This window comes from Bison bison, unplaced genomic scaffold (assembly GCF_000754665.1).
Source record: "Bison bison bison isolate TAMUID 2011002044 unplaced genomic scaffold, Bison_UMD1.0 scf7180017845482, whole genome shotgun sequence".
In the NCBI taxonomy this organism is placed as follows: domain Eukaryota; kingdom Metazoa; phylum Chordata; class Mammalia; order Artiodactyla; family Bovidae; genus Bison; species Bison bison.
The window spans coordinates 331,738-345,552 of record NW_011476055.1 but is presented as its reverse complement, the minus strand read 5'-3'; the positions used below and the strand labels follow the sequence as shown (position 1 = coordinate 345,552).

The following is a 13,815-nucleotide window of genomic DNA, read 5'->3' as shown; positions in this document are numbered from 1 at the left end:
TCTTGCCATCTCGTCTTAATCTCTTCAGCTTCTGTTAGGCCCGTACTGCTTCTGTCCCTCGTTGTGTCCATCCTTGCATGAAATGTTCTCTTGATATATCCAGTTTTTTTGAAGAGCTCTCTAGTCTTTCCCATTCTGTTGTTTTCTGCTATTTCTTTGCATCGTTCGGTTAAGAAGGCCTTCCTATCTCCCCTTGCTCTTCTCTGGAACTCTGCTTTCAGTTGGGTGTATCTTTCCCTTTCTCCCTTGCCCTTCACTTCTCTTCTTTCATCAGCTATTTGTAAAGCACTTTAGAAGCCCTGAATTCAGTTCCGTTTGGAACTGTGGTTCCTTTGCAGACCACCTGCCTTCTCCTTGGTGGGAGGAGTGCTGCCTGGAGGAGCGAGATTACCGCAGGGCAGCCATGTGCGGCCTCTGCACGGTGTGCGGTTTAGCTGTCTCAGTTGTTTGATCTGGTCGGATATTTTCCAGCAGGAGGACAAGTCTGGTACTAGTTGCTTTTTATAGGAGATGGATATTTAAGTTTTTTGGGTTTTTTTTTTTTTTTCACTGCCATGTTCTCATAAACAGTGAAAGAAATAACAATAGCGATAATAGTGCTCCATTTTTCTTTCAGTGGCTCCTGGACCTAGAAGCGTTAGTTCTCCGTGTTTGTAGCCCTTGTGCTGGGTGCATTGTCAAAGGCAAATTCTTTGAGATGCCAAAATTCTCTTAAAGTGATTTTGAGGCAGACATTTCTCCTACTTCGTTCACTGAAGAGTGAAATCCCAGGTTGCTGTTTATTTTAAACTTCCAATATACACAAAATCTGTGGAAGTCTTATACATTTCAAACTCTTGCTTTGATTAGATAGTTGGGTTTAATCCTCTTCTTTATAAATTGGTCTTGTGATTCAGATATTCATTAACAAAATAATTGCTGAGGATGCATTTCCATTCATATTTTGATTATTAGCCTATGGAATAATTCCCTATATAAATTCATAATGCTTAACTTCTTTTAATTCATCCATATCAGTAGCCTGTCTGCTTTCTTTAGATACCTTGCAATATAGCATGTTATTTAAAACTGTTTTTTGGAAACATTCAGGCAAGATTTTCTCTGTCTTTTCAATACAACTTTGAACATGTTTGCAGAAAAATTAAAATGCAATAGTGTTCATTTGTAATATAAAATATGTTGATTTGCCACCATTTTGTAACTTTTGAAAGTTTGTCTTTAAGGCCAAATTCAGCCCTCTAAATGGGAAAATTAGCCTCCTTTCTGACCCTAGTTTGATGGAATTTAGTGTAATCATTTACTTCATTCACAGCTTTGGCTTTGCGTGACGTTAGACTAATTAAAAAAAAAAAATAGAAATGACCTTCAAAGATGAGGATTTTTCCAGTGTGAGTACTCCATATTTTCCAAAGGGAATTCCAAAAGCAGAGTTTTTACAGCAATAATTCTATTATTAGGTTGAGTATGTAAGTTCCCAAGGCTGCTGCTTTGAAGGGAACAATATTCGTTCAGATATTTATATTCTGGTACATTTGCTTCCATTCTAATTGTATGTCATGTGCTCATATCTGTCCATTTCCTTGAGCTTATCCGACCTCTACAAGATTTGTTTTAAGCTATAGTAAGCTAAGAATGATCACATTGGATAACTGTGGTATCAGTTGTTAATGAATTGCTTCATTTATTTAACAAATGTTTTTGAGTTCCTGAATTGATCTTGGGAATACAGCAATGAACCAACCCTCACAGAGTTTACAGCCTACCTTTAATCTTCTTAATCTGGTTTAATGGAAAATAGCATGCATCTTTTTTTTCTTTAACCTACATTTTGAACTTTTACACATTTCAAAAGCCCTTTGTGATTACTGGATGTGCAAGAATGTACTTTGTGAAAGGGGAAAGAGATTCAGAAGATTAAGGAGTTGTTTATAGTTTGATGAAGGCACTTTTATTAAATAAAAAAGAAAGATTTTAATTCTTATGAACATCTGAGATAGAAATACAGAATATTGAGGTAATAGATAAACAATCGTTTGTTGCTATTGTGTTATGCTCAGTCTTGTCCAACTCTTTGCGGCCCAATGTACTATAGCCCATCATGCTCCTCTAGTCACAGAACAAGGTCATTCGTTACAAGGGAAGTAACATCAGTATTGGAAAGGTCATTTTGGAGGTGGTGGGTTTTATAGGAAAACATTTCAGACCAGAGATGCTTTCCTTTTTCAGAAGAATCAATGAGATGGGAATAGGCAAATTGTATTACAGAATAGGAGAGTTGTCACTTTTTCTGGAGTTTAAGTGAGACTGTCTACATTGGTTACTCTTTTGAATTTTCTTTATTTCTTAACATTTCTTTGCATCTGTATTTATTCATGAACACTAGCTTCCTTAAAAAACTTGAAATTTATCTTTGTCAAAGATTATATGTACTTATATGATTTGATACGTTTTACAATGATAAAATTTAACATTCAGAGCAACAAGGTAAGTCAAAGGTTAGATTTCTCTAATCCTATAAATCAGAAAAATGACATCAATCATTGAACAAGTCAGTCACTAAATTGAATTTCATCTTCCTTACTAGGATCCTCGATTCAATGCAGAAGTTGACCAAATTACAGGCTACAAGACACAAAGTATTCTTTGTATGCCAATTAAGAATCATAGGGAAGAGGTAAGCCAGTTTTCCATTTTATAAAAGGTCATTTGGAAGCATTTTTCTTTTTGAAAAAAAATTTTTTATGTTTCATACTTCTGAAATCATGCTGTAGTGCAGTTAACTGGAAAGTGCTTAGATGTTCTGCTTGATGTTTTTTTATTTAGACTTCAGTAATAGAATTGTATCCTGATTATTTACTTTTACTTAGAAATACATTTTAGACATGTAATTTTTTTTTACCTCTGTTTCCTGAAGATCTCACTCTATCCTAAGATATATAATTGTGGTTGTGATTATAATCAATTTATTTCATATTATATTTTGAACACTTGAATAATGCATGTTTCATAAATGGTTATCCAATCTCAGTGGTCATCAACTGATTTTATTTTTTATTCAAAATGAGGATTTGAAAAAAATGGATATTATTGTAGCTAACTCCAGGCAAAATTTATTGTGAAATTATAACAAGCAGATGAAAATAGGTTGGTTTATATTTCATCTAATTAGAAGGTTTGGATTCTGTAAATACTGAATTCTCTCTTCATTTTACATTCATTTGAAAAAAATAGTTAATAAATGATTGTTTAAACTGAATGCTTCACTTGAGTGTTCTCAGCCCTGCGTGCACATTACAAACAACGGTGGAACTTCTAAAAAGTTACAAATTAAATCAGAATCTCTAAGGCTGGGTGTAGACACCGATACATTTGTAAAGCTCCTCAAATAATTCTAAAGTGTAGCCAGGGTTGAAAATCATCTCTCTAAATGAAAACAAATAGATGGAAAGAGCTCCTATTTGTGGTTCTTAACCTTGGCTGCAAGTAGAATCACCTGTGGAACATTTAGAAATTCTAAAACCACAGTTGTTTTGTTCAGTCACTAAGTCCTATCGGACTCCTGCAACCCCACAGACTATAGCCCGCCAGGCTTCTTTGTCTGCAGATTTTCCAGGCAAGAATACTGGAGTGGGTCCTTCCTGACCCAAGGGTGGAACCTGCATCTCCTCTCCTGCATTGGCAGGTGGATACTTTACCACTGAGCCACCTGGGAAGCCCATCCAGTCTTTTACCAAGTTCCACAGATTCTTTTTCTATTAGTGTTTCCCATTTCCATTTCTTTCTTTCGATTTCATTCCTGGTACCTGTACTGTACCATGATTCAGATCTTGAAGTAATGTCTGAACTTTTAAAATATTCTTCTAAGGAGTTTCTGTACTTTAAGTCAGCTTCCCTTTGATCCCCACTATGTATGCTAAAGCACAGCCTTCTAACTCCATGCTTCCAAAACAGGACTGTGCACATGGGATCTTGAAATGCAGGTTCTGAGTTCAGTAGTCTAGGTGAGCCCTGAGGGAGTCTCCCACGAGCCTGAGGTGATGCAGGTGCACCCGGCCTGCAGTCACAGGTGAACAGGTCCCGAGTCAGTAATTTCTCAGTCTTCTAAATACCTTCTCAGTGCCTTAGAGTTGCTGCATGGTTTCCTAAGGTAGTTGCAGCCATGATTACTAAAAATACCTGCAGCTAAAACATATATATGAGATTAAATAATTAATTGGCTAATTAATTATGAATGAATAAATGAAATTGAAAAGACCTTACATGGACCAATGCTGTTCTTTAATTGGATTGCCAGATAAAGGAAATACAAAGCATATCTTACGCAATATTGGGGGACATAGTTATACTAAAAAACTATTTGTTATTCATCTAAAATTAAATTTGAGTGGACATCCTATGTTTTATCTGGCTGCCCTAGTTATAAACCAGGATGTAGTTGTGTGCACTTAAGAGGGTGATGTTCAGCTTTTAGCTTATAAGTATGTTTTAAAACCATGGCCTGAGAAACAACTTTGTACTGGTCGAGAGACTTAGCCCATATCACGCTCTGGTTAAACATCTCTTTCTAAGTTTCATGAACACTGAGGATTGAGGGAATCCATGAGAATATGCAACAACATCACCAGGGTGAAGAGACTGCCTTTCTGCAAGAGAGCATCCTCTGGGTACACACGTTTCTGTCTCGGTAACTGCCAGTGAGGAAAGTGAAAGTGAAGTCGGGCAGTCGTGTCCAACTCTTTGCGACCTCATTGACTGTAGCCTACCAGGCTCCTCCGTCCATGGGATTTTCCAGGCAAGAGTACTGGAGTGGGGTGCTTAAACTAAAACAACAGTAACAAAAACCCCTGCTGTACTGAGGTACAAGTTAGGTAATCAAATTCACTCATTTTAAGTGTATAGTTTGATGAGGTTTTTTTTTTTTTAATGTTTTCCCATTTTTATTGTATCAATTTTTTTTTCTTTTTTAACTTTACAATATTTTATTGGTTTTGCCATACATCAACATGAATCTGCCATGGAATACACGTGTTCCCCATCCTGAACCCCCCTCCCACCTCCCTCCTCATACCATCCCTCTGGGTCATCCCAGTGCACCAGCCCCAAGCATCCTGTGTCCTGCATCGAACCTGGACTGGCAATTCGTTTCTTATATGATATTATACATGTTTCAATGCCATTCTCCCAAATCATCCCACCCTCTCCCTCTCCCACAGAGTCCAAAAGACTGTTGTATACATCTGTGTCTCTTTTGCTGTCTCGCATACAGGGTTATCGTTACAAGATGCATGTACAGTCCTGTGACTACCACTATCATCAAGATACAAAGTATCTGGGACTTCCATGGTGGTCCAGTGCCTAAGCCTGCGCTCCCAGTGCAGGGCCTAGGATTCCATCCTTGGTCAGGGAACTAGATCCCACGTGCTACAGCTAAAGATCCCAGTGCAGCCAAATAAATAACAACACTAATAAAATTTTGAAAAGATGCAAAGCATTTCTGTCCCCTCAGATATTTCGCTGCACCCCCGTAGTTGATCTTCTCCTCCCTCAACCCCCAGCTGCCAACAGTCCCTGAACTGTTTTCTGTCACTGATATCTTGCCTTTTCTACAATGTCACATGCATCATATAAGTGGACTCACACGGTATGTAGTCCTGTGTGTCTGCCTTCTTTCACTCTGTGTCATGCGTGTGATTCATCCGTGTTCTTGCATGTGTAAGTAGTGTGTTCCTTTTTTATTGCTGAGTGGTTATTCCGTGGTGTGGATGTGCCACGGTTTGATTATCTCTTCATCCGTTGGTAGACTTTTGAGTTGTTTTTGTCTCTTAGGAGAAGCCACGCAGTTGATGCCTGCATACTGGTCTTTTTGTGGACATATTTTCGCCTGTCTTGGGTAAATATATATGAGGGGCATTTCCAGGTCGTGTGTTGGGTGTTGAATTCTATAAGAAATTTCCAAAGTCCTTTCCAAAGTGACTGTGCCGTACGCTTTTTTAACCGCTGATGTGTATGAGAGTTCTAGTTGCTTCACATCCCTAGGCAACACATGTCGGTGTCAACTTTTAAAAGTTTTAGCACTTAAATTTGATTACGTGAATAAATAACCTCGCTCACAGTCACGGGCCATCTGCTCGCTTACAGACCTGAGTAAAGTGAGTTCAGCCGCAGGTCCCCAGACTGTGACTTTCCAGAGCTCCCCCTAAGATTTCTGCTGCATTGTTCAGCATTCTCAGCATTGCCTGCCTCCAGGCCTCTTCTTCCTCCCCTGCTGTCTCTGTTTGACCCTGCGATGATTTGATGAGAAGACTGAGCTCTTCACTGGTTTTCACAAAAGCGTATTCACACAGAACATTTCATGAGATAAAGAATTTTCAGTGACTTCACTGGCGTCTTAGTAACTTTACTGATGGGAAGGTTTCCAAACACAGCTTTTTAAACATCTTGCTGACCCTCCCCATTCTTTGTCCTCTCCTCCCACGCTCACACTGCTGGGTTTGAAATTATTTCCTGTGAGAATTATTTCTTCAGAAAAAAAGGAATGAAGAGAAACAGAAAAATAGTCATACTCTCAGCTTGGTTGTGGTATAAAAAGTCATTTAGCTGACAAAGAACACTAAGAAGACGAACTGTATGGACTCCAAAATTATCTTTAGATTTATAGATACATAAACAAACTGGGAGTAATGTTTGCTGTTGTGTACATGCAATAGAAAAGTGCTCTTTCTCCCACCAAGCTTTTTAAATCACAATGGGAGAGCCCCAGTAGGGCTTTGGGGAGTAGTTGTTAACGCTTGCTCTGAGCTCGAGTCCCATCTTCAACACTTACTTGATGAGAAACCAGGATGGAATTGGTTAATCCCTTGGCTCTTCAGTTTCCTCAGCTGCTGAATGAGGGTTGTAAAAGGACGTACCTCACAGGGTTGTTGTAAAGATTAAATGTGTTTGTTCATGCAAAGGGCTTGACATAGTTCCTGGCACACGGGAAGCGATCCATAAATGTCAACTGTCATTTGTTTAAAGGAGACATGGAACTTTCATGAGAAAAAAAGGATGGAGAGGTCATCAGTCACATAATAAGCAGCCAGCTGGGATCAAATGATGGCCAGCACAGTCCTTGACTGGTCTGTTCACCCTCTAACAAACCTTAAGCTTCAAAGAAAGATACTTTTCATTGTTTTTGCTCGTAAATGAGGCAAAGTAAATTTGGTTTCTTCTCTTTGTGTTAGTGCAGTTGTATCATGTAAGTGGACACTGACTCCAACCAATTACCAAGGAACCGCAGATGAAATGTGATTATTGATTGTTTAGTAAATGCCTTGGCGCCTTTTAGTGACCCTAGTTTCTTAAGGTACCAGCTCTGGAGAGCTGATTGAAAGGAGCAATTGAATACTGAATACTAGGGTCTGAACTACAACATAGTCCAGAATATTCAGGAAGGTTTTTAAGATTCAGTAAAATATGTAATCACTTCATCTGCCTCTCTTCTTGTGAAATCTTCCAACTAATTGAACATTTTCAGGAATTCTTTGCATTAGTGTTACAATTGTAAGTGTGATAGTGCAATGCCTTTTTGAAACTCAAGATCATAGATATTCCTAAAACTTCTGTGATATAATTTTTTTTAAGTCATAGAGGATAAATGTTTACAACCTTCCCTTCTCTGTATACTCCCTTCTAAGACAGTGGGGTTAATGGGCAAAGGGTGGTGGTGGTAGGGAGCGGACTGGAAACGCTAAAAGAAGCTAAAGTAATTTATTTGGGAAAGGTCACAGAACTATTGGCTAGAGGAAATGAATGAGGACAAAAAGTAAAGGGGTCAAGGGAGAGAAAAGAGCCAGTCTAGGCTGTATAATAAAATGGTTTGAGGAACAACGTGGGTAGGACTTGGGAAATAACTCCTTATCCTGTGGAAACTGTTTGGAGGACTTGATGCATGTTAATTCTTTTAAATCTTTGTCACAACCAGAGGAGGTGGTCATTAATTTATTCCCACTTACAGAAGATGAAACTGAGATACGGGACATTTAGGGAACTTGGCCAAAGTCACATAACTAAAACTTGGCGAATCTGAAATTGAAACCTAGGCAAGAGGGTTATTTAAAATTCCATTGTGGACGATGACTGCGCTCTCTTTCTTCCGCCTCATTGTTTCTTGAGCTGCTGCAGTAAATGTTTAGATTACTTTTGATTTGGGGGTAGGAAGTTCCCTGATGTGATATGTGACCACATAGAAGCCAGGCTTGAAGGTGGAGACAAGGAGAACTGGCTATATTCTGGTGGCTCTTCAAAGTTGTGTTCAAACCACTCTGCCGACAGACCTTTTTAAATTGGAAAAAAAAAAAGAAGAAGAAAGGGAGCAGGTGGGGGTGGGGAGGAAGAGGGGTCAGAGTCTGCCCTTTATAATGTATTTGGAGTGATACATCCAGTAAACATGAAGAAATGTTTTCCAGGGATGTGAGCTGCAGGAGCATGGTTCATGTGAATCTGGGCGCGTGTGCTCTGTGACGTGCACAGGAAGCATCATGAAAACATTTATAGCAAGTGTGTAAATTTTTAGAGCTGCGGTTAAATTTCTTTTAGGCTTAACACTGGATTTTTCAGGCCTGGGCACTTGGATCCATTTTTTTTATTTTTGTCATACGCATTAGTTATTACTATAACTAGATGGTTCTTTTATGTTTAGTAAAGAAGCGTAGGGAAACTCAGGAGGAGGAAATGGCAACCCACTGCAGTATTCTTGCCTGGTGAGTCCTGTGGACGGGGGAGCCTGGTGGGCTGCCGTCTGTGGGGTCGCACAGAGTTGGGCATGACTGAAGCGACTTAGCAGCAGCAGCAGCAGGGAAACTCAGCCTTTTCTCTGTAGCTCAGCTGATCTATTCCTGAAACACTACCCTCTCTTGAAGTATTGCTTATTATGGCATGTGGACATGAGCGCTTTGTTTTCCAATGGCTGCATCAATGAGGTAGAAGCCAGGACATTGTGAAATAATGCAAGTTCTTGAAAACGTTCCTGTTGATCTGAGGTGGAGATTATATCCAATAATGTCAGGTTAGGCTGACACCTGTTTTCTCTTGGTTGAATGTCGACTCCGGTTATTAAGCAGAAATCTAATTTGGAATCAGAGCTTTTATTCTCCTCTGTTTTTATCATCTTGAGTTTATCTTATCGTACTTGATGACATAATTCTTCAGTGCAAATGTAACAGCCATAAAGAAATATTTATGATAAGGTTGTTTTTTTTTTTTTTTGGCAGTGTGATAAAGGAGCATTTTTAGCTCTCTATCTAACTGTTTATATCTTCTTTTAAAAGAAACCTGAAAAACTTCAAAACATATCAGCTAATTTTATGATATAAATATTTTGATGAGTCAGAGAGATTTGTTGCATGCCAAAAATCATAAAGTAAAGCATTAACGGAATCAAGTTTATAAATCTTAAGTGCAGTATACAAAAGTAAATGTTTTCCAAAACTAGGCTACATGACTTTATCTGCTCATTTAAAAATTTTTTCAGTTCAGTTCAGTTGCTCAGTCGTGTCCGACTCTTTGCAACCCCATGGACTGCAGCACACCAGGCCTCCCTGTGCATCACCAACTCCCAGAGTTTACTCAAACTCATGTCCGTTGAGTCGGTGATACCATCTAACCATCTCATCTTCTGTCGTCCCCTTGTACTCCCGCCTTCAATCTTTCCCAGCATCAGGCTCTTTTCAAATGAGTCCGCTCTTTGCATCAGGTGGCCAAAGTATTGAAGTTTCAACTTCAACATCAGTCCTTCCAATGACTATTCAGGACTGATTTCCTTGAGGATGGACTGGTTGGATCTCCTTGCAGGCCAAGGGACTCTGAAGAGTCTTCTCCAACACCACAGTTCAAAAGCATCAATTCTTCGGCACTCAGCCTTCTTTATAGTCCAACTCTCACATCCGTACATGACTACTGGAAAAACCATAGTTTTGACTAGATGGACCTTTGTTGGTAAAGTAATGTCTCTGCTTTTTAATATGCTGTCTAGGTTGGTCATAACTTTCCTTCCAGGAAGTAATCGTCTTTTAATTTCATGGCTGCAGTCACCATCTGCAGTGATTTTGGAGCCCAAAAAACAAAGTTTGCCACTGTTTCCCCATCTGTTTGCCGTAAAGTAATGGGGCCGGTCATCCCCTCTTAAATGATCTTATCTTAAAAGTAATTGTTGAATCACTGTAATATGTAAAGCACTGGTCTAGGCAATGAGGTTTTTTTGTTGTTTTTTTTTTTTAATGAAGCAAGGAAGATACTTAAAAAAATTTTTTTTTCAGTTTCATTGAGAAGATTTTGTATCAGAAATTAGACATCAGTACAAGGTAACAGGACAATGTTAAATACGTTCGGTATTCAGTGCATAAATTTGAAAGTCTGGATTTTTGAGAGCCGGAGAAATCACAGAGGAAGGATGAAAGCTGTGGTTTCATACAGCAGATCCCTGCTGTGTTTATCCCACAGCCTTGAGAGAGGAAGCTGGGAGATGGTGGAGGCAGGCGAAATACTTGCGTATGACATCCTGCTTGCACTACTGGAAAACTGAGCTTTTCTTAAACTGGACATGTAAGCTTGGAAAAATAAATGTTAGAGCCTTATACATAATCCTACAATTCCAAATCAGCCTAGATGAAAACATAGCTACACAAATAAGGAGAGTTTAATTGTAGACGGGCAGTGGATGTAGATCTATTTTAGTCCTGAAGAATTGGCTAGTTATATATATTTTTGTAATTTATAAAATGCCCATTGCATTTATTCCCCTGTGATATTTTCTCATAGCTTTGTTTTAGAAACAAAACAAAAATACTCTGAAAAGTTTCCGATGGTTCCAGACTTGATATCTTGATGTTGATGGTCTTTTCCTTTTTCCACATTGCCCTTTAAATAATAAACAAGTGTATTTTACAAAAAAGATGGTAACGATTTTCCTCAGGAAAAAACATTTCTTAAGAGTATCAGAGGAACAATATAGTACTAATAGGTTAGATTCCTGAGGCCACACTGCTGATCCTGGAGAAGAGTGAATAAACCCTTGAGACTGAATATTACGTTAATGGTAGGCTACAAATTTTATTGTGGATGCTCAGAAAATTGGTTCAGAGTGAATGCTGTGTTTTCTTCAATATGAGGTTTATCTTCATTGTACTTTTAGAATAATCATTCTCGAACTTCATTTTAAGTTTGATAGAGCATTTATAAGTTTAATTTTGAGATGTTTTATATAGATCCTGAAGTATGACTAGTAGAGATCTGGAACCAGTTGCAGATATGCATAATTTCTTTGTATAACATCTGACCCAGAGCCACATAATTACACCTTGGGATGGATTTTTATTATTAAATAATTTTCATGCATTATTAATTTTTATGCATTCTTAAAGAGTTTAGATAGTTGTCAGTGACATGGCTGCTATCAGTAGATATATATATGAACATCTGTATCCATCTAAAAGCTAAGATGACATAGGTAAAATGCTTTATAAACTATGTATTTTATATTCCTTCTTATTAAATCCACATTGAAAAGTTCCTGCTTATTTCTCTTCTACCACAGAGTGGAAATTAATATTCTATGCAGAGTTCAAATTAAAGTGTAAGAGATGATATTTAAAATTTTTTGAATCATAATCATCTTTGTGTGTTTTTTTTTTTTGGCATCACTTGGTGAAGTAAAGTGAAAATGGTCTGGATTTAGAATTCCAGATCCATTTGATTATTACTAATTAGTTGGTGATCATGAGGGTGACATTAATGATCTCTAAGCTTAGTGATTTTGAACAGCAGCCTCTGTTATCTCAGTTTCCGTGGTTCAGGAATGCCCGAGCGGCCTAGCCAGCTGGGTGGCTCTGGCCCCGGCTCCCTGCCCGTGGCTGCACTCAGGATGCTGTGGGGACACCTGCCTCGTGTGTGAGCGTGCGCTTCCCAGAGGGCTCGCTCGCCCTGGCAGCAGACCCTCCCATATCACGCTGTGTCCTCAGCATGTGGCAAAGAGCGAGCATGGAGCAATCAGCCACGCCTTGGATGATCAAGGCCCCAGAGCTGCTCACTTTTGCCTCATAGTAACTATTCACTGGAAGCCAGGCGTCAGGGACTTCCCTGGGGTCCAGGGGCTAAGGCTCCACACCCCCAGTGCAGAAGGTCTGGGTTCGATCCTTGGTCAAGGAACTAGATCTCACATGCCGCAACTAAGAGTGCCTGCTGCAACTAGAGCTCGCCTGTTCTGCAGCTAAGACCTGATGTAGCCAAATAAATAAATATAAAAAAGGGAAAGAAGCCAGGCATCAAATCCAGACTCAGGAGGAGGGCAATGAGGTGCCACCTCTTGAAGAGAGGAATGTCAAAGGGTGAGTGGACATACTGTGAAACCACCAAATGTACCAAGTGTATTTTGAGGCTTCAGTATCTTTCCTTAAAACTGGCCAGATGATAAACGAGGAACTCTACTTTTTAATTAAAACAGTATCCTAGGGACTTCCCTGGTGGTCCAGCAGTTAAGAATCCACCTTGGAATGCAGGGGATGCAGGTTCAATCCCTGGCCAGGGAACAAGATCCCACCTGCTGTGGAGCAACTAAGACTGTGCACCACAGCTGCTGAGCCATGCTCCACAACGAGAGAGTCCTGTGCCACAACAGAAGTTCTCACCTGAGAACAACTAAGACCCCATTCAGCAAATAAATAAATGAAAATATTAAAAAAATAAAATAATATCTTAAACAACAAGGACCTACTATGTAGCACAGGAAACTTATTCAGTATCTTCTAATAATCTATAATAGAAAAGAATCTGAAAAAGAATATATTTGTATATAGATAAAGAGGTTTGCTGTGCTCCTGAAACATAAGTCACCTATCAGATCAGATCAGATCAGATCAGTCGCTCAGTCCTGTCTGACTCTTTGCGACCCCATGAATCACAGCAGGCCAGGCCTCCCTGTCCATCACCAACTCCCGGAGTTCACTGAGACTCACGTCCATCGAGTCAGTGATGCCATCCAGCCATCTCATCCTCTGTCGTCCCCTTCTCCTCCTGCCCCCAATCCCTCCCAGCATCAGACTCTTTTCCAATGAGGCAACTCTTAGCATGAGGTGGCCAAAGTACTGGAGTTTCAGCTTTAGCATCATTCCTTCCAAAGAAATCCCAGGGCTGATCTCCTTCAGAATGGACTGGTTGGATCTCCTTGCAGTCCAAGGAACTCTCAAGAGTCTTCTCCAACACCACAGTTCAAAAGCATCAATTCTTCGGCACTCAGCCTTCTTCACAGTCCAACTCTCACATCCATACATGACCAATGGAAAAACCATAGCCTTGACTAGACAGACCTTTATTGGCAAAGTAATGTCTCTGCTTTTGAATATGCTATCTAGGTTGGTCATAACCTTCCTTACAAGGAGTAAGGGTCTTTTAATTTCATGGCTACAGTCACCATCTGTAGTGATTTTGGAGCCCAGAAAAATAAAGTCTGACACTGTTTCCACTGTTTCCCCATCTATTTCCCATGAAGTGATGGGACCGGATGCCATGATCTTCGTTTTCTGAATGTTGAGCTTTAAGCCAACTTTTTCACTCTCCACTTTCACTTTCACCAAGAGGCTTTTGAGTTCCTCTTCACTTTCTGCCATAAGGGTGGTATCATCTGCATATCTGAGGTTATTGATATTTCTCCCGGCAATCTTGATTCCAGCTTGTGTTTCTTCCAGTCCAGCGTTTCTCATGATGTACTCTGCATATAAGTTAAATAAACAGGGTGACAATATACAGCCTTGATGAACTCCTTTTCCTATTTGGAACCAGTCT

At 39.5% G+C, this 13,815-nt stretch overlaps 1 protein-coding gene across 1 annotated transcript in view; it reads left to right on the top strand.

The window, feature by feature from the left end:
* Positions 1-13,815, top strand: part of PDE5A (phosphodiesterase 5A, cGMP-specific) — a 128,748-nt gene that overhangs the window by 11,800 nt on the left and 103,133 nt on the right. The window contains exon 2 of the mRNA XM_010835012.1: positions 2,585-2,674. Coding sequence (XP_010833314.1) covers positions 2,585-2,674 — 90 coding nt within the window. The remainder of the gene's footprint in view (positions 1-2,584; positions 2,675-13,815) is intronic.